Genomic DNA, 20,113 nt, shown 5'->3' on the forward strand with positions numbered 1-20,113 from the left:
CACAATATGCTCATATATCCAGCCCTGTTGGGATTAGCATGGGAATGCTCCAATGGAAAATTTTACTGTTACTTAACACTGGAATATCATGCTGGCCTGAGGTGTGGATTAGCTATCCCTTCTTTGTGTCCATCTCGTGTTTTTAAATTTATAGTACCTTCCCGGCAATCACGTAGAGAAGTGGGAAGTAATCCAAAGGCTCGTCTCAATTGGGCGATTAATGGAGTCCAAACTCCCAATTACTATACTGCTGGACAACTAACTGCGTTAATGTTTGAGAATAGTTTGACCCCTTATGTAACCTTAGAACGGTACCAATTTGTCCTAGAACATATTACCTGCCAGGCACATCTTTTAAGTAACTGGACACAATATGCTTTTGGGGACTTAAACTTACAGGTCCAACAGGTATCAAAGATGACCCTTCAGAATCGTCTAGCCCTGGATATGATATTGCTTAAAGAACAAGGAGTTTGTGGGATGTTACATCTCACCGATGGAGAATGCTGCATCACCATACACACCGCTACTACCTCAACAGAGGAGGCTCGAACAAAAATGAAGGAGATAACAGACCAGACAGCAGAACTTTTTCAGTCCATACGATCAAAAGACTGGTTTGATGGGGAGACCCCGAACTCTTGGTTACAATCTGTCCTACGATCCAGGGGACTCATGGGAAGAGGGGCATGGTTAATGGAAATAGGACTAACATTAGTTGTCGGTTTCATATTTTTAACGATTGGCAGAGCTATTGTTCTCTGTATGATTACTCGTGCCACCTCTTCCTTTTCTTCTCTCCTTTCCCCCTCTGTTCGCTATGTGACAATCACCACCCTAGAAGATGACCTCCAAGAAGAAGTCAAGACGTCTGTGTGAGCCACGGGGAGGTGTAAGGCCCTGATAACAAGTGGATGTCGCAAGCACCCATCTTGACATGGACAGGGATGGGCCAATGATGACCAGGGAGTGTTGGGTTCGGGCTGTTTTGGCGAAGGCAGTCTGCGTAGCTGGCTTGACAGTGCTCGGGTGATCTCTCCCCTCGTCTCTCCACAGGTGGTTTGCACCCTGAAGGAGTTCAATGAGTACAGGCAGTATCTGACCAGGCTCAAGCTGGAGGCAGAGAAAATGGCCAGGCAAGAAAAGGTAGGCAAAGCGGAGTGCTGGCGGACACCTGTCAGCGGCACGGTGCCGAGAGCTGGGGCTTGACTTGCTGCATCTCAGGGAGGCGGTCAGTGCGGAGGACGAGAGGGCTGTGCTGGTGGGCCGGGCACTGTGGCAGCGAAAGTACTAGCCCGCTCGGAGCTGAGCTAGCGCAGGGTGCTGGCGTGGGCACAGGCAGGAAGGTCGCGTGCAAGCAGGCAGAATCCTGAGGGAAGCCCTTCTCTTCTGCCCTCGTCATGCGGCTGAAGCAGAGCGCTGGCCTGGGCCCGCGTGAAGCCTCAGCACGCAGGGGTGTGAGCGCTTGTCCAGGCAACAGCGAGCCACAACCTGGTGTCACCTTTCAGGAAAGGCTTCGGCCACACGTGGCCAAACCAAAGGATGCCCCCAAACTGCTGGGAGAGAGCGACGCTGCGTGCCCGGGACAGCGGCCGCTGCAGCCTCGCAAACCATCTTGCCCACCTCCACCCAAGAGCAGAAGGAGCTCCCTGAAGTCGGGGTGTTGCAGCAGAGCGAAAGCAGCTGTGGACGAGAGCCAAACCTCCTCCCAACCTGAGCTGGGACAGGAAGGTGCCAAGCTGCCCAGGAGGGTTAGCAGTGACGCTGACTCCAAGAGGAAGCCATACGTCGCGGCAGGCAGCATGTTCACAGCTGCGTCTGAACAACAACGTGCCGCAGATGCCCAGCAGCTTGAAGAGGTGGTTGAGACTGTGGTGCACCAAGTGTTGGAGGTGGTGAAGGGTCCTCGGGATGAGTCGATCTCCATCTTAAGGAGAGTTGCCCTGGAGATCCGAGGAAGACTGCGTGGCAGCGCCAGAAGAGCAGAGCCTTCGGAGACTTCTCCCCGGAATCGCTGGCAGGAAATAGTAGTGGTGGGCAAAGAGCTTGTAGCGACCGTGCTGGAGGGCGTGGGGAAGCGTTTGGCATCCAGCAGGTCCAAAGCATCTGAGCCAGGGCTGGCAACCAGGTGGAAGGAGCAGCCTGTTGCCAGAGGAGCCACCCGAGCAGGCAAATGCAAGGAAGAGAAACCAGGGCAAGCTGAAAGAGCAGCTTCCCACAGAGCACCTGCACAGGCCTGCCTTGACGACCTCCCCAGAAGAATTGTTGACAGTATTTGCTCCACCTTGGACTGCTTTGTAGCTTCTCTATTTGAACGAGAATTTAGCTGCAAATATTCCAAAATCATGGAGCTTCTCGAGGGAATTTGCTCCAACGGAGGGCCGCAGCCATTCCAGAGGCCTTTCTCAAGGCAGGGCATGGAAGCAGGAGAAGCACTCCCCAGAGCATCTGAAGGGCAGAGCCTGGAAGCGAGCAAGGCAGCAAAGCGTCCCGCCTTACAACCACTGCCAAATACAAGCGCCGCTGCTGTCTCGCGACCGAGTCGCACGACTGCCAGGAAGAGCGTCCCAAACGCCGTCTCCAGAAATCAGCAGCGCCCTGCAGAACAGCCTGCCTATGCCAGAACCACGGTCCCTGAGGTTCTTGGAACGGCGGAGAAGAAGTTAGAGAGGGAAACAAAGCCAAAGCCAACAGCCTTAGCCCGGACTTTGGCTATAAGGACCACGGCAAGTCGGATCATTGACTCCGTACTAGAGCGGATCTGTCAACCGGGGCCTGCGCTGACCCCTGAGCTGAACTGGGGAAGGCGCGTTGCAAAACCGCCCACGCCACGCGACGGAAAGGGGAGCTATCCCGCTGAGGACGCCCTCCCCTCCACGGGCCCACAGCTTTCCAGACAGCCCGTCCCTCCGGCGGGGCCGAAGCCCCCTGCCCAGACAGGAGCTCGGCGCAGATCAGCGCACGCGAAGCCCTTCCCTGAGGCGAGCCCCAGCTGCCCGTGTCAGAAAGGAGGGCGTTAGCTGGGAGGCTTGTGGACGCTGTCCTGAGGAGGTGTGCGGCAAGAGAGGCGCAGAGCCCCTGGGCAGCTGCAGCAGGCAGCAACCACAGACTTTGCAGCCTTGTGCTGGCAATAAAGAGTTTACTCCCAAGTGCTGGCTTGTGCTTAGCTTCATTCGAGCCCGGCCATACTGTGCCTCCTCAAGGCACCTCTGCTTTTACACGTCCCCTCGATCCTCCACGGGCCTTTGGGGCAACCGAGGGGTTCCCCTTTGCTTTTTCTTGCTTCCAAAGGCCCCGCATTTCTCTTTGCGTGCATCCTAGGACCCTCCTTGTGCCTTGTTGTGTGGCTCAGGGCCCCTCGGGTGCCTTTCAGTGCCCAGCCCCAGCCTTTTCCGTGCCTTTGGGTACCTGCCTCGGCCCTCCATGTGCCTTTCTGTGCCACCCAGAGCCCTCCCTCTGCCTTTCTTTATGCCCTGGGAAACGCCTTTTATCCTCTTTATCCCTCAAGACCGGCTGGAGAGGTCGGAGCTGCGTAAGAGGAGGAGAAAGGGTGAGAAAGTCAGTGGAGTAGCATGGAGCACAGCAGCAGCCAGGACTGTGTCACTAAGCTGGTCTGCCACAGCACAATGCTGGGTGAAAATGAGAAAAAAGAAGGAGAATGGGGTAGAAAGTCAGTCGAAACTGGAACACAGGCAGTCCCATCTGAATAGGAGGAAAAACTTCTTCCCTTAGAGGGTGACCAAGCACTGGAACAGGTTTCCCAGAGAGGTTGTGGAGTCTCCTCCTCTGGAGAGAATCAAAACCCGCCTGCACGCAAACCTGTGCAACACGCTTTAAGTGATCCTTTACGTGACCCTTCCAACCCCTACCAGTCTGTGAATCTGTGAATAAGAGTGTTAGACAAATTGATTTGCTCCCATTTTCTTCCGTGTTGTGCATGGCTACCAGAAAGAAGGGAGTGGAAGTACACCCTAGCTAAAACCACTTCTACTGACAGCAATCAATGTGTCTCTCACCTGGGAGCCCAAAAAGGACCTCGTCGTGCACTCTGGATTCCTTACATACAATTTTAAGTCTACTCAGGTGTTCATGCTTAAAATTTACATAACCTGTTGGCTTTGGCCATGATCTCTCTTGTTTACTTGTATCGTTTACTTCTGAGTATTTGTTTACGTGACCCCACCGTGCAAGCACCCCCAATGCGTATTTATTAGCTGAGTTATGGACAATTTTGTGGCAACTTTGCCACTTTCAGCCAGCTTGGTCTGGGTCCTTCTGACAGCAGCCCCCTTGTACAGGTGAGGTTGCTGTTAGTCAAGTTCTCTGGCACTTGTCTTCAAAGCCACCTTTCCATTGGAGCTTCTTCTTACGTAGCGTTCCCACATATCAGACATCCTTTAGTGACTTGTCAACCCAGTTGCTTGGGTGAAGCCAGTGGCACCCCTGATTGAGAGACTTGATTTTCTAGGTCAGATGCTCCTCCATGTGTGCAGTGGGGAAGTTCTCTGACCAAAGCTATCAATCGGCATCGTCCTGGGGAGAAAACCACCACGCGACAGAACGGGGAGCTATCCCGCTGAGGACGCCCTCCCCTCCACGGGCCCACAGCTTTCCAGACAACCCGTCCCTCCGGCGGGGCCGAAACCCCCTGCCCAGACAGGAGCACAGCGCAGATCAGCGCACATAGATGTTGAGAGCGCTGGGCCGAAAATCCAATTCAGTGCAAGTCCCCGACTTGAGGCAGCTTTTCCCGGGACAGGGGAGAGGTCTGAAAAGGAAAAGGGGGTAAACCCGAGCCAGAGCCGAGCACCTTTGGTGTGGCAGTTCCTCGTGTTTCTTTCCGCTTGGCAAGCATGCCTGCTTTGCTTGACCGAACCACGCAAGAGTTGCGGTGGGAAGGCGTCTGTGGAGATGAGCTCTCAAAGCCGGGTCAGTAAGAGCGGGGGGCCCACAGGCCTGTCCAAAGGGGCCTCCAGGCAGGGCCCCCACACGGGCCGCTGGACAGCAGCTGGGCGGCGGCCAGCAACGCAGTGATGTGACAATGCGGCCACACGACGATGCAACAATGCGCAACTGCTCTATATAGCTGCTCGCTGCGAGACCGGCTGACGTGACCGCAGCTGGGTGCCTCTCGAGCAAGAGGAGTCAGCACAGGGTCGCAGCTCCTGAGGAGCTTTTGGAAGGAGCCGTGGAGCACTGGCTCACTGCTGGCGTCCGACAGGCGGACGCACTGCTGAGTGCACTGGGAAAGAGGAGAGAGGTGAGCAGCGGGCCGATGGAGAGGGCTCAGCCGGGGAGCCTGGGACATGGCGGGGGGCCTGCTCTGGGGCCCGGGCACATGCCCTTTCTTGCAGCTGCCATGCAGGAGCTTCTTGAGCCAGCGCCTGAGTGTCTCTTGTCTTCCTAGGTCGGGCACAGAAGACAGCAGTGGGAGAAGGAGCTACTGGGCTGATGGAGCCTGAGCTGCTGGACCTCCCCCTCGGGGTCAAGATCCCTGTGGTGCCCGGCTCCAAGCCTGTCTTCAGCAGGGCAAAGCTGGGGGAAAAGGTAAAGGAAGTAGAGAAGGGTAGACAAGCTCTCTTCTTGGACGGGGTCCCCGTCGTGCAGAGAAGGCCTTGTGGCCACCCGCTCTACAGCGGGAGCTGCAGCCCTTCCGTCGCACCGGGCTGGGGAGTCGAGGGAAACTCCTGGCTCCGTGGTGCCCAGAGAAAGGAGGACTTGCCCATAGCGGTGCTCCAGGCTGCTCAGAGCTGGATGGAGAAGAGTGTTGGTGTCAGGTCTTCCAACCACCTTTGCCTTTCCACAAGGACCGCTTGGCACCTCAGGGGAGCGCAATCCCATTTGGCAAGCAGAGTGAATTGCCAGAGGGCGAGACGTGGCTGTAGGCGACATTTCAGCTTAGCTCCTTAGAGGTGCAGCACTGGGCACAACCCTCGCACCCCTGCCGTAAACAGCTCCTTGTGTTCCCACAGCAGCAGTCGATAGGCACCAGAGAGAGGATGTGGGCACAGGGTTGGTTTCTTCTCTGCTGGAGAGTCTCTGAAGTAGAGAGGTCTTTCCTCTGGCTGGGACGTAAGCCAGGAATTAGCCTGTAGCGGGGAGGTTCGAAAAGGCCATCCTGCGTGCGTGAGGAGCTTGGAAGCGCGTTGGTCCCTGCTGCTCTCTCCTGCCCCGTTCATACTCTGGACCATCTCTCTTACAGCTTCACCGGCCCTCAGGCTATTTTGACCTGGGAGATCCCTACTGTCGCCTAATGAGCGCAGAGTACAACAGCCTCCATGACCCGCATCTGCAGGCGTACTACAAACGCAAAGACAACCTCCAGAGGCTGAAGAAAGGGGGTTACGTCACCAGCGATGGCAAAGTAGGTTTGGGCGTCGCTGGGCTGGGGAAAACGGTTCCCTCCTCACAGGGTTCCCCGAGCACAGAGGCAGCGTACGCGGAGCAGCAGCTCCCCTCCCGCTGGGTTCGGGCTCTTTTGGCGAAGGCAGTCTGCGTAGCTGGCTTGACAGTGCTCGGGTGATCTCTCCCCTCGTCTCTCCACAGGTGGTTTGCACCCTGAAGGAGTTCAATGAGTACAGGCAGTATCTGACCAGGCTCAAGCTGGAGGCAGAGAAAATGGCCAGGCAAGAAAAGGTAGGCAAAGCGGAGTGCTGGCGGACACCTGTCAGCGGCACGGTGCCGAGAGCTGGGGCTTGACTTCCTGCATCTCAGGGAGGCGGTGAGTGCGGAGGAGGAGAGGGCTGTGCTGGTGGGCCGGGCACTGTGGCAGCGAAAGTACTAGCCCGCTCGGAGCTGAGCTAGCGCAGGGTGCTGGCGTGGGCACAGGCAGGAAGGTCGCGTGCAAGCAGGCAGAATCCTGCGGGAAGCCCTTCTCTTCTGCCCTCGTCATGCGGCTGAAGCAGAGCGCTGGCCTGGGCCCGCGTGAAGCCTCAGCACGCAGGGGTGTGAGCGCTTGTCCAGGCAACAGCGAGCCACAACCTGGTGTCACCTTTCAGGAAAGGCTTCGGCCACACGTGGCCAAACCAAAGGATGCCCCCAAACTGCTGGGAGAGAGCGACGCTGCGTGCCCGGGACAGCGGCCGCTGCAGCCTCGCAAACCATCTTGCCCACCTCCACCCAAGAGCAGAAGGAGCTCCCTGAAGTCGGGGTGTTGCAGCAGAGCGAAAGCAGCTGTGGACGAGAGCCAAACCTCCTCCCAACCTGAGCTGGGACAGGAAGGTGCCAAGCTGCCCAGGAGGGTTAGCAGTGACGCTGACTCCAAGAGGAAGCCATACGTCGCGGCAGGCAGCATGTTCACAGCTGCGTCTGAACAACAACGTGCCGCAGATGCCCAGCAGCTTGAAGAGGTGGTTGAGACTGTGGTGCACCAAGTGTTGGAGGTGGTGAAGGGTCCTCGGGATGAGTCGATCTCCATCTTAAGGAGAGTTGCCCTGGAGATCCGAGGAAGACTGCGTGGCAGCGCCAGAAGAGCAGAGCCTTCGGAGACTTCTCCCCGGAATCGCTGGCAGGAAATAGTAGTGGTGGGCAAAGAGCTTGTAGCGACCGTGCTGGAGGGCGTGGGGAAGCGTTTGGCATCCAGCAGGTCCAAAGCATCTGAGCCAGGGCTGGCAACCAGGTGGAAGGAGCAGCCTGTTGCCAGAGGAGCCACCCGAGCAGGCAAATGCAAGGAAGAGAAACCAGGGCAAGCTGAAAGAGCAGCTTCCCACAGAGCACCTGCACAGGCCTGCCTTGACGACCTCCCCAGAAGAATTGCTGACAGTATTTGCTCCACCTTGGACTGCTTTGTAGCTTCTCTATTTGAACGAGAATTTAGCTGCAAATATTCCAAAATCATGGAGCTTCTCGAGGGAATTTGCTCCAACGGAGGGCCGCAGCCATTCCAGAGGCCTTTCTCAAGGCAGGGCATGGAAGCAGGAGAAGCACTCCCCAGAGCATCTGAAGGGCAGAAGCCTGGAAGCGAGCAAGGCAGCAAAGCGTCCCGCCTTACAACCACTGCCAAATACAAGCGCCGCTGCTGTCTCGCGACCGAGTCGCACGACTGCCAGGAAGAGCGTCCCAAACGCCGTCTCCAGAAATCAGCAGCGCCCTGCAGAACAGCCTGCCTATGCCAGAACCACGGTCCCTGAGGTTCTTGGAACGGCGGAGAAGAAGTTAGAGAGGGAAACAAAGCCAAAGCCAACAGCCTTAGCCCGGACTTTGGCTATAAGGACCACGGCAAGTCGGATCATTGACTCCGTACTAGAGCGGATCTGTCAACCGGGGCCTGCGCTGACCCCTGAGCTGAACTGGGGAAGGCGCGTTGCAAAACCGCCCACGCCACGCGACGGAAAGGGGAGCTATCCCGCTGAGGACGCCCTCCCCTCCACGGGCCCACAGCTTTCCAGACAGCCCGTCCCTCCGGCGGGGCCGAAGCCCCCTGCCCAGACAGGAGCTCGGCGCAGATCAGCGCACGCGAAGCCCTTCCCTGAGGCGAGCCCCAGCTGCCCGTGTCAGAAAGGAGGGCGTTAGCTGGGAGGCTTGTGGACGCTGTCCTGAGGAGGTGTGCGGCAAGAGAGGCGCAGAGCCCCTGGGCAGCTGCAGCAGGCAGCAACCACAGACTTTGCAGCCTTGTGCTGGCAATAAAGAGTTTACTCCCAAGTGCTGGCTTGTGCTTAGCTTCATTCGAGCCCGGCCATACTGTGCCTCCTCAAGGCACCTCTGCTTTTACACGTCCCCTCGATCCTCCACGGGCCTTTGGGGCAACCGAGGGGTTCCCCTTTGCTTTTTCTTGCTTCCAAAGGCCCCGCATTTCTCTTTGCGTGCATCCTAGGACCCTCCTTGTGCCTTGTTGTGTGGCTCAGGGCCCCTCGGGTGCCTTTCAGTGCCCAGCCCCAGCCTTTTCCGTGCCTTTGGGTACCTGCCTCGGCCCTCCATGTGCCTTTCTGTGCCACCCAGAGCCCTCCCTCTGCCTTTCTTTATGCCCTGGGAAACGCCTTTTATCCTCTTTATCCCTCAAGACCGGCTGGAGAGGTCGGAGCTGCGTAAGAGGAGGAGAAAGGGTGAGAACGTCAGTGGAGTAGCATGGAGCACAGCAGCAGCCAGGACTGTGTCACTAAGCTGGTCTGCCACAGCACAATGCTGGGTGAAAATGAGAAAAAAGAAGGAGAATGGGGTAGAAAGTCAGTCGAAACTGGAACACAGGCAGTCCCATCTGAATAGGAGGAAAAACTTCTTCCCTTAGAGGGTGACCAAGCACTGGAACAGGTTTCCCAGAGAGGTTGTGGAGTCTCCTCCTCTGGAGAGAATCAAAACCCGCCTGCACGCAAACCTGTGCAACACGCTTTAAGTGATCCTTTACGTGACCCTTCCAACCCCTACCAGTCTGTGAATCTGTGAATAAGAGTGTTAGACAAATTGATTTGCTCCCATTTTCTTCCGTGTTGTGCATGGCTACCAGAAAGAAGGGAGTGGAAGTACACCCTAGCTAAAACCACTTCTACTGACAGCAATCAATGTGTCTCTCACCTGGGAGCCCAAAAAGGACCTCGTCGTGCACTCTGGATTCCTTACATACAATTTTAAGTCTACTCAGGTGTTCATGCTTAAAATTTACATAACCTGTTGGCTTTGGCCATGATCTCTCTTGTTTACTTGTATCGTTTACTTCTGAGTATTTGTTTACGTGACCCCACCGTGCAAGCACCCCCAATGCGTATTTATTAGCTGAGTTATGGACAATTTTGTGGCAACTTTGCCACTTTCAGCCAGCTTGGTCTGGGTCCTTCTAACAGCAGCCCCCTTGTACAGGTGAGGTTGCTGTTAGTCAAGTTCTCTGGCACTTGTCTTCAAAGCCACCTTTCCATTGGAGCTTCTTCTTACGTAGCGTTCCCACATATCAGACATCCTTTAGTGACTTGTCAACCCAGTTGCTTGGGTGAAGCCAGTGGCACCCCTGATTGAGAGACTTGATTTTCTAGGTCAGATGCTCCTCCATGTGTGCAGTGGGGAAGTTCTCTGACCAAAGCTATCAATCGGCATCGTCCTGGGGAGAAAACCACCACGCGACAGAACGGGGAGCTATCCCGCTGAGGACGCCCTCCCCTCCACGGGCCCACAGCTTTCCAGACAACCCGTCCCTCCGGCGGGGCCGAAACCCCCTGCCCAGACAGGAGCACAGCGCAGTTCAGCGCACATAGATGTTGAGAGCGCTGGGCCGAAAATCCAATTCAGTGCAAGTCCCCGACTTGAGGCAGCTTTTCCCGGGACAGGGGAGAGGTCTGAAAAGGAAAAGGGGGTAAACCCGAGCCAGAGCCGAGCGCCTTTGGTGTGGCAGTTCCTCGTGTTTCTTTCCGCTTGGCAAGCATGCCTGCTTTGCTTGACCGAACCACGCAAGAGTTGCGGTGGGAAGGCGTCTGTGGAGATGAGCTCTCAAAGCCGGGTCAGTAAGAGCGGGGGGCCCACAGGCCTGTCCAAAGGGGCCTCCAGGCAGGGCCCCCACACGGGCCGCTGGACAGCAGCTGGGCGGCGGCCAGCAACGCAGTGATGTGACAATGCGGCCACACGACGATGCAACAATGCGCAACTGCTCTATATAGCTGCTCGCTGCGAGACCGGCTGACGTGACCGCAGCTGGGTGCCTCTCGAGCAAGAGGAGTCAGCACAGGGTCGCAGCTCCTGAGGAGCTTTTGGAAGGAGCCGTGGAGCACTGGCTCACTGCTGGCGTCCGACAGGCGGACGCACTGCTGAGTGCACTGGGAAAGAGGAGAGAGGTGAGCAGCGGGCCGATGGAGAGGGCTCAGCCGGGGAGCCTGGGACATGGCGGGGGGCCTGCTCTGGGGCCCGGGCACATGCCCTTTCTTGCAGCTGCCGTGCAGGAGCTTCTTGAGCCAGCGCCTGAGTGTCTCTTGTCTTCCTAGGTCGGGCACAGAAGACAGCAGTGGGAGAAGGAGCTACTGGGCTGATGGAGCCTGAGCTGCTGGACCTCCCCCTCGGGGTCAAGATCCCTGTGGTGCCCGGCTCCAAGCCTGTCTTCAGCAGGGCAAAGCTGGGGGAAAAGGTAAAGGAAGTAGAGAAGGGTAGACAAGCTCTCTTCTTGGACGGGGTCCCCGTCGTGCAGAGAAGGCCTTGTGGCCACCCGCTCTACAGCGGGAGCTGCAGCCCTTCCGTCGCACCGGGCTGGGGAGTCGAGGGAAACTCCTGGCTCCGTGGTGCCCAGAGAAAGGAGGACTTGCCCATAGCGGTGCTCCAGGCTGCTCAGAGCTGGATGGAGAAGAGTGTTGGTGTCAGGTCTTCCAACCACCTTTGCCTTTCCACAAGGACCGCTTGGCACCTCAGGGGAGCGCAATCCCATTTGGCAAGCAGAGTGAATTGCCAGAGGGCGAGACGTGGCTGTAGGCGACATTTCAGCTTAGCTCCTTAGAGGTGCAGCACTGGGCACAACCCTCGCACCCCTGCCGTAAACAGCTCCTTGTGTTCCCACAGCAGCAGTCGATAGGCACCAGAGAGAGGATGTGGGCACAGGGTTGGTTTCTTCTCTGCTGGAGAGTCTCTGAAGTAGAGAGGTCTTTCCTCTGGCTGGGACGTAAGCCAGGAATTAGCCTGTAGCGGGGAGGTTCGAAAAGGCCATCCTGCGTGCGTGAGGAGCTTGGAAGCGCGTTGGTCCCTGCTGCTCTCTCCTGCCCCGTTCATACTCTGGACCATCTCTCTTACAGCTTCACCGGCCCTCAGGCTATTTTGACCTGGGAGATCCCTACTGTCGCCTAATGAGCGCAGAGTACAACAGCCTCCATGACCCGCATCTGCAGGCGTACTACAAACGCAAAGACAACCTCCAGAGGCTGAAGAAAGGGGGTTACGTCACCAGCGATGGCAAAGTAGGTTTGGGCGTCGCTGGGCTGGGGAAAACGGTTCCCTCCTCACAGGGTTCCCCGAGCACAGAGGCAGCGTACGCGGAGCAGCAGCTCCCCTCCCGCTGGGTTCGGGCTCTTTTGGCGAAGGCAGTCTGCGTAGCTGGCTTGACAGTGCTCGGGTGATCTCTCCCCTCGTCTCTCCACAGGTGGTTTGCACCCTGAAGGAGTTCAATGAGTACAGGCAGTATCTGACCAGGCTCAAGCTGGAGGCAGAGAAAATGGCCAGGCAAGAAAAGGTAGGCAAAGCGGAGTGCTGGCGGACACCTGTCAGCGGCACGGTGCCGAGAGCTGGGGCTTGACTTGCTGCATCTCAGGGAGGCGGTGAGTGCGGAGGAGGAGAGGGCTGTGCTGGTGGGCCGGGCACTGTGGCAGCGAAAGTACTAGCCCGCTCGGAGCTGAGCTAGCGCAGGGTGCTGGCGTGGGCACAGGCAGGAAGGTCGCGTGCAAGCAGGCAGAATCCTGCGGGAAGCCCTTCTCTTCTGCCCTCGTCATGCGGCTGAAGCAGAGCGCTGGCCTGGGCCCGCGTGAAGCCTCAGCACGCAGGGGTGTGAGCGCTTGTCCAGGCAACAGCGAGCCACAACCTGGTGTCACCTTTCAGGAAAGGCTTCGGCCACACGTGGCCAAACCAAAGGATGCCCCCAAACTGCTGGGAGAGAGCGACGCTGCGTGCCCGGGACAGCGGCCGCTGCAGCCTCGCAAACCATCTTGCCCACCTCCACCCAAGAGCAGAAGGAGCTCCCTGAAGTCGGGGTGTTGCAGCAGAGCGAAAGCAGCTGTGGACGAGAGCCAAACCTCCTCCCAACCTGAGCTGGGACAGGAAGGTGCCAGGCTGCCCAGGAGGGTTAGCAGTGACGCTGACTCCAAGAGGAAGCCATACGTCGCGGCAGGCAGCATGTTCACAGCTGCGTCTGAACAACAACGTGCCGCAGATGCCCAGCAGCTTGAAGAGGTGGTTGAGACTGTGGTGCACCAAGTGTTGGAGGTGGTGAAGGGTCCTCGGGATGAGTCGATCTCCATCTTAAGGAGAGTTGCCCTGGAGATCCGAGGAAGACTGCGTGGCAGCGCCAGAAGAGCAGAGCCTTCGGAGACTTCTCCCCGGAATCGCTGGCAGGAAATAGTAGTGGTGGGCAAAGAGCTTGTAGCGACCGTGCTGGAGGGCGTGGGGAAGCGTTTGGCATCCAGCAGGTCCAAAGCATCTGAGCCAGGGCTGGCAACCAGGTGGAAGGAGCAGCCTGTTGCCAGAGGAGCCACCCGAGCAGGCAAATGCAAGGAAGAGAAACCAGGGCAAGCTGAAAGAGCAGCTTCCCACAGAGCACCTGCACAGGCCTGCCTTGACGACCTCCCCAGAAGAATTGCTGACAGTATTTGCTCCACCTTGGACTGCTTTGTAGCTTCTCTATTTGAACGAGAATTTAGCTGCAAATATTCCAAAATCATGGAGCTTCTCGAGGGAATTTGCTCCAACGGAGGGCCGCAGCCATTCCAGAGGCCTTTCTCAAGGCAGGGCATGGAAGCAGGAGAAGCACTCCCCAGAGCATCTGAAGGGCAGAGCCTGGAAGCGAGCAAGGCAGCAAAGCGTCCCGCCTTACAACCACTGCCAAATACAAGCGCCGCTGCTGTCTCGCGACCGAGTCGCACGACTGCCAGGAAGAGCGTCCCAAACGCCGTCTCCAGAAATCAGCAGCGCCCTGCAGAACAGCCTGCCTATGCCAGAACCACGGTCCCTGAGGTTCTTGGAACGGCGGAGAAGAAGTTAGAGAGGGAAACAAAGCCAAAGCCAACAGCCTTAGCCCGGACTTTGGCTATAAGGACCACGGCAAGTCGGATCATTGACTCCGTACTAGAGCGGATCTGTCAACCGGGGCCTGCGCTGACCCCTGAGCTGAACTGGGGAAGGCGCGTTGCAAAACCGCCCACGCCACGCGACGGAAAGGGGAGCTATCCCGCTGAGGACGCCCTCCCCTCCACGGGCCCACAGCTTTCCAGACAGCCCGTCCCTCCGGCGGGGGCCGAAGCCCCCTGCCCAGACAGGAGCTCGGCGCAGATCAGCGCACGCGAAGCCCTTCCCTGAGGCGAGCCCCAGCTGCCCGTGTCAGAAAGGAGGGCGTTAGCTGGGAGGCTTGTGGACGCTGTCCTGAGGAGGTGTGCGGCAAGAGAGGCGCAGAGCCCCTGGGCAGCTGCAGCAGGCAGCAACCACAGACTTTGCAGCCTTGTGCTGGCAATAAAGAGTTTACTCCCAAGTGCTGGCTTGTGCTTAGCTTCATTCGAGCCCGGCCATACTGTGCCTCCTCAAGGCACCTCTGCTTTTACACGTCCCCTCGATCCTCCACGGGCCTTTGGGGCAACCGAGGGGTTCCCCTTTGCTTTTTCTTGCTTCCAAAGGCCCCCGCATTTCTCTTTGCGTGCATCCTAGGACCCTCCTTGTGCCTTGTTGTGTGGCTCAGGGCCCCTCGGGTGCCTTTCAGTGCCCAGCCCCAGCCTTTTCCGTGCCTTTGGGTACCTGCCTCGGCCCTCCATGTGCCTTTCTGTGCCACCCAGAGCCCTCCCTCTGCCTTTCTTTATGCCCTGGGAAACGCCTTTTATCCTCTTTATCCCTCAAGACCGGCTGGAGAGGTCGAGCTGCGTAAGAGGAGGAGAAAGGGTGAGAACGTCAGTGGAGTAGCATGGAGCACAGCAGCAGCCAGGACTGTGTCACTAAGCTGGTCTGCCACAGCACAATGCTGGGTGAAAATGAGAAAAAAGAAGGAGAATGGGGTAGAAAGTCAGTCGAAACTGGAACACAGGCAGTCCCATCTGAATAGGAGGAAAAACTTCTTCCCTTAGAGGGTGACCAAGCACTGGAACAGGTTTCCCAGAGAGGTTGTGGAGTCTCCTCCTCTGGAGAGAATCAAAACCCGCCTGCACGCAAACCTGTGCAACACGCTTTAAGTGATCCTTTACGTGACCCTTCCAACCCCTACCAGTCTGTGAATCTGTGAATAAGAGTGTTAGACAAATTGATTTGCTCCCATTTTCTTCCGTGTTGTGCATGGCTACCAGAAAGAAGGGAGTGGAAGTACACCCTAGCTAAAACCACTTCTACTGACAGCAATCAATGTGTCTCTCACCTGGGAGCCCAAAAAGGACCTCGTCGTGCACTCTGGATTCCTTACATACAATTTTAAGTCTACTCAGGTGTTCATGTTTAAAATTTACATAACCTCTTGGCTTTGGCCATGATCTCTCTTGTTTACTTGTATCGTTTACTTCTGAGTATTTGTTTACGTGACCCCACCGTGCAAGCACCCCCAATGCGTACTTATTAGCTGAGTTATGGACAATTTTGTGGCAACTTTGCCACTTTCAGCCAGCTTGGTCTGGGTCCTTCTAACAGCAGCCCCCTTGTACAGGTGAGGTTGCTGTTAGTCAAGTTCTCTGGCACTTGTCTTCAAAGCCACCTTTCCATTGGAGCTTCTTCTTACGTAGCGTTCCCACATATCAGACATCCTTTAGTGACTTGTCAACCCAGTTGCTTGGGTGAAGCCAGTGGCACCCCTGATTGAGAGACTTGATTTTCTAGGTCAGATGCTCCTCCACGTGTGCAGTGGGGAAGTTCTCTGACCAAAGCTATCAATCGGCATCGTCCTGGGGAGAAAACCACCACGCGACAGAACGGGGAGCTATCCCGCTGAGGATGCCCTCCCCTCCACGGGCCCACAGCTTTCCAGACAGCCCGTCTCTCCGGTGGGGCAGAAACCCCCTGCCCAGACAGGAGCACAGCGCAGATCAGCGCACATAGATGTTGAGAGCGCTGGGCCGAAAATCCAATTCAGTGCAAGTCCCCGACTTGAGGCAGCTTTTCCCGGGACAGGGGAGAGGTCCTGAAAGGAAAAGGGGGTAAACCCGAGCCAGAGCCGAGCGCCTTTGGTGTGGCAGTTCCTCGTGTTTCTTTCCGCTTGGCAAGCATGCCTGCTTTGCTTGACCGAACCACGCAAGAGTTGCGGTGGGAAGGCGTCTGTGGAGATGAGCTCTCAAAGCCGGGTCAGTAAGAGCGGGGGGCCCACAGGCCTGTCCAAAGGGGCCTCCAGGCAGGGCCCACAACACGGGCCGCTGGACAGCAGCTGGGCGGCGGCCAGCAAACGCAGTGATGTGACAATGCGGCCACACGACGATGCAACATGCGCAACTGCTCATATATAGCTGCTCGCTAGCGAGACCGGCTGACGTGACCGCAGCTGGGTGCCTCTCGAGCAAGAGGAGTCAGCACAGTGTCGCAGCTACCTCGGCCGGAGGCGCTCCACGGCGGCAGCGGTACCTGTGAGGGACTGCGGCCGGTGGAGGAGCCCTTTCGGGGCAGAAGGACCAGGTGAGAGGGAAGGGGCAGCAGAAGGGCAGAGCGAAAGGCGACGGGAGGGGGGGAGGAGCCATCCCGCACTGATGCAGAACGTCCTGCGCTCCCCATCGCCTCACAGGACGCGCGGGGAGGGGGGAATGAGGGAGGGAGGGGGCAGAGAGGTGTGTGGGCTGAAGGGGAGCCTGAGGCAAGGGCAGGAGAGAGGTTTCCCTCGGCCTGTGTTTGTCTTCTGTGTTTCTCAAGACGCTGTTACCCGAAAGCGGCAAAAGAATTCACTCTCTAAGACTTATTCTGAAGTTTTAGAAAGCAGGTATTCTTTATTGCAGCGCTGGGTGCGCGGGGGATGACTGCACCTAAAATGCAAATACTAACAAGTATTTCTCCTCTGTTAATATACATATTCGTTATATTTCCGACTAATGCTTATCGGGGGCCACAGGCCTGTCCAAAGGGGCCTCCAGGCAGGGCCCCCACACGGGCCGCTGGACAGCAGCTGGGCGGCGGCCAGCACGCAGTGATGTGACAATGCGGCCACACGACGATGCAACAATGCGCAACTGCTTCTATATAGCTGCTCGCTGCGAGACCGGCTGACGTGACCGCAGCTGGGTGCCTCTCGAGCAAGAGGAGTCAGCACAGGGTCGCAGCTCCTGAGGAGCTTTTGGAAGGAGCCGTGGAGCACTGGCTCACTGCTGGCGTCCGACAGGCGGACGCACTGCCTGAGTGCACTGGGAAAGAGGAGAGAGGTGAGCAGCGGGCCGATGGATGAGGGCTCAGCCGGGGAGCCTGGGACATGGCGGGGGGCCTGCTCTGGGGCCCGGGCACATGCCCTTTCTTGCAGCTGCCATGCAGGAGCTTCTTGAGCCAGCGCCTGAGTGTCTCTTGTCTTCCTAGGTCGGGCACAGAAGACAGCAGTGGGAGAAGGAGCTACTGGGCTGATGGAGCCTGAGCTGCTGGACCTCCCCCTCGGGGTCAAGATCCCTGTGGTGCCCGGCTCCAAGCCTGTCTTCAGCAGGGCAAAGCTGGGGGAAAAGGTAAAGGAAGTAGAGAAGGGTAGACAAGCTCTCTTCTTGGACGGGGTCCCCGTCGTGCAGAGAAGGCCTTGTGGCCACCCGCTCTACAGCGGGAGCTGCAGCCCTTTCCGTCGCACCGGGCTGGGGAGTCGAGGGAAACTCCTGGCTCCGTGGTGCCCAGAGAAAGGAGGACTTGCCCATAGCGGTGCTCCAGGCTGCTCAGAGCTGGATGGAGAAGAGTGTTGGTTGTCAGGTCTTCCAACCACCTTTGCCTTTCCACAAGGACCGCTTGGCACCTCAGGGGAGCGCAATCCCATTTGGCAAGCAGAGTGAATTGCCAGAGGGCGAGACGTGGCTGTAGGCGACATTTCAGCTTAGCTCCTTAGAGGTGCAAGCACTGGGCACAACCCTCGCACCCCTGCCGTAAACAGCTCCTTGTGTTCCCACAGCAGCAGTCGATAGGCACCAGAGAGAGGATGTGGGCACAGGGTTGGTTTCTTCTCTGCTGGAGAGTCTCTGAAGTAGAGAGGTCTTTCCTCTGGCTGGGACGTAAGCCAGGAATTAAGCCTGTAGCGGGGAGGTTCGAAAAGGCCATCCTGCGTGCGTGAGGAGCTTGGAAGCGCGTTGGTCCCTGCTGCTCTCTCCTGCCCCGTTCATACTCTGGACCATCTCTCTTACAGCTTCACCGGCCCTCAGGCTATTTTGACCTGGGAGATCCCTACTGTCGCCTAATGAGCGCAGAGTACAACAGCCTCCATGACCCGCATCTGCAGGCGTACTACAAACGCAAAGACAACCTCCAGAGGCTGAAGAAAGGGGGTTACGTCACCAGCGATGGCAAAGTAGGTTTGGGCGTCGCTGGGCTGGGGAAAACGGTTCCCTCCTCACAGGGTTCCCCGAGCACAGAGGCAGCGTGGGTTCGGGCTCTTTTGGCGAAGGCAGTCTGCGTAGCTGGCTTGACAGTGCTCGGGTGATTTCTCCCCTCGTCTCTCCACAGGTGGTTTGCACCCTGAAGGAGTTCAATGAGTACAGGCAGTATCTGACCAGGCTCAAGCTGGAGGCAGAGAAAATGGCCAGGCAAGAAAAGGTAGGCAAAGCGGAGTGCTGGCGGACACCTGTCAGCGGCACGGTGCCGAGAGCTGGGGCTTGACTTGCTGCATCTCAGGGAGGCGGTCAGTGCGGAGGAGGAGAGGGCTGTGCTGGTGGGCCGGGCACTGTGGCAGCGAAAGTACTAGCCCGCTCGGAGCTGAGCTAGCGCAGGGTGCTGGCGTGGGCACAGGCAGGAAGGTCGCGTGCAAGCAGGCAGAATCCTGCGGGAAGCCCTTCTCTTCTGCCCTCGTCATGCGGCTGAAGCAGAGCGCTGGCCTGGGCCCGCGTGAAGCCTCAGCACGCAGGGGTGTGAGCGCTTGTCCAGGCAACAGCGAGCCACAACCTGGTGTCACCTTTCAGGAAAGGCTTCGGCCACACGTGGCCAAACCAAAGGATGCCCCCAAACTGCTGGGAGAGAGCGACGCTGCGTGCCCGGGACAGCGGCCGCTGCAGCCTCGCAAACCATCTTGCCCACCTCCACCCAAGAGCAGAAGGAGCTCCCTGAAGTCGGGGTGTTGCAGCAGAGCGAAAGCAGCTGTGGACGAGAGCCAAACCTCCTCCCAACCTGAGCTGGGACAGGAAGGTGCCAGGCTGCCCAGGAGGGTTAGCAGTGACGCTGACTCCAAGAGGAAGCCATACGTCGCGGCAGGCAGCATGTTCACAGCTGCGTCTGAACAACAACGTGCCGCAGATGCCCAGCAGCTTGAAGAGGTGGTTGAGACTGTGGTGCACCAAGTGTTGGAGGTGGTGAAGGGTCCTCGGGATGAGTCGATCTCCATCTTAAGGAGAGTTGCCCTGGAGATCCGAGGAAGACTGCGTGGCAGCGCCAGAAGAGCAGAGCCTTCGGAGACTTCTCCCCGGAATCGCTGGCAGGAAATAGTAGTGGTGGGCAAAGAGCTTGTAGCGACCGTGCTGGAGGGCGTGGGGAAGCGTTTGGCATCCAGCAGGTTCCATCTTGCCCACCTCCACCAAGAACAGAAAGAGCTCCCTAAAGTCAGGGCGATGTAGAAGAGTGAAAGCAGTTGTGGACGAGGCCCAAACCTGCTCCTAACCTGAGCTGGGACAGGAAAGTGCTAAGCTTCCCAGGAGGGTCTGCACTGACCCTAACTCCCAGAGGAAGCTATATTTTACTGCAGACAGTGTAATCACAGCTGTGTTCAAGGCCAGCAGCTTGAAGAGGTGGTTGAGGCTGTGGTGCTCCAAGTGTTGGAGCTGGTGAAGTGGCCTTGTGATCATTCTATGTTTGAAGGAGAGTTGTCCTGTGGATCAGAGGAAGATTTTATGGCAGCACTGGAAGAGCAGAGTCTTGGGAGACTTCTCCTTGGAATCGCTGGCAGGAAATGGTACTGGTGGGTAAAGAGCTTGTAGTGGCCGTGCTGGAGGGCGTGGGGAAGCATCAGTTATCTAGCATCTGCTCTGCAGTGGGAGCATCAGCCCTTCTTTCAGACAGGTCTGAAGTTGAGGGAAGCTCCTGGCTCCATCATACCATGACAAAGGCCTTCCCCATAGTAGTGCTCCAGGCTGGCCAGTGTTGGATGTTACTTGCATTGCAAAGGCCTGTCAACTGCTCAAAATAAAGTGCAAATGTTTATACAGATTATCAATATGCATTTGGAGTACGCCATGCTACTGGCCAGTTATGGAAGCTGTGTGGGTTTATACCTCTAGTGGAGGTAAAACATGAAATGTGCCTCAAATTACTGAACTGTTAAAAGCCATACAATTCCAGAGAAACTTGCTATCGTTCATCAGCCAGCCCATACTGGCAGAAAGACAAAAGGAAAGAA

The 20,113-nt window shown here is 57.3% G+C and overlaps 2 protein-coding genes across 2 annotated transcripts; both read left to right on the forward strand.

Moving 5' to 3' along the window:
* The first annotated feature begins 844 nt into the window (after positions 1-844).
* LOC142604177 (uncharacterized) lies at positions 845-3,149 on the forward strand. The gene is made up of 3 exons (XM_075769025.1): positions 845-892; positions 1,057-1,146; positions 1,509-3,149. The coding sequence occupies exons 1-3, from the start codon at positions 845-847 to the stop codon at positions 3,018-3,020; spliced, it is 1,650 nt and encodes a 549-aa protein (XP_075625140.1). The 3' UTR covers positions 3,021-3,149.
* A 1,452-nt stretch (positions 3,150-4,601) lies between these two features.
* Positions 4,602-8,129, forward strand: LOC142604178 (uncharacterized). The gene is made up of 5 exons (XM_075769027.1): positions 4,602-5,260; positions 5,408-5,547; positions 6,203-6,364; positions 6,547-6,636; positions 6,999-8,129. Exons 2-5 carry the CDS (start codon positions 5,452-5,454, stop codon positions 8,127-8,129), a joined length of 1,479 nt encoding a protein of 492 aa, XP_075625142.1. The 5' UTR covers positions 4,602-5,260; positions 5,408-5,451.
* The last annotated feature ends 11,984 nt before the right edge of the window (positions 8,130-20,113 follow it).

The sequence above is a fragment of the Balearica regulorum genome, chromosome 16 (assembly GCF_011004875.1).
Source record: "Balearica regulorum gibbericeps isolate bBalReg1 chromosome 16, bBalReg1.pri, whole genome shotgun sequence".
NCBI classification, from domain to species: domain Eukaryota; kingdom Metazoa; phylum Chordata; class Aves; order Gruiformes; family Gruidae; genus Balearica; species Balearica regulorum.

Coding starts and splice junctions, on each gene's coding strand:
- LOC142604178 (XM_075769027.1), top strand. CDS start 5,452: ATGGAGCCTGAGCTGCTGGACCTCCCCCTCGGGGTCAAGATCCCTGTG. Junction 5,548..6,202: donor GGGCAAAGCTGGGGGAAAAG/GTAAAGGAAGTA, acceptor TCTCTCTTACAG/CTTCACCGGCCCTCAGGCTA. Junction 6,637..6,998: donor AAATGGCCAGGCAAGAAAAG/GTAGGCAAAGCG, acceptor GTCACCTTTCAG/GAAAGGCTTCGGCCACACGT.
- LOC142604177 (XM_075769025.1), top strand. CDS start 845: ATGACCTCCAAGAAGAAGTCAAGACGTCTGTGTGAGCCACGGGGAGGT. Junction 893..1,056: donor TGTGTGAGCCACGGGGAGGT/GTAAGGCCCTGA, acceptor GTCTCTCCACAG/GTGGTTTGCACCCTGAAGGA. Junction 1,147..1,508: donor AAATGGCCAGGCAAGAAAAG/GTAGGCAAAGCG, acceptor GTCACCTTTCAG/GAAAGGCTTCGGCCACACGT.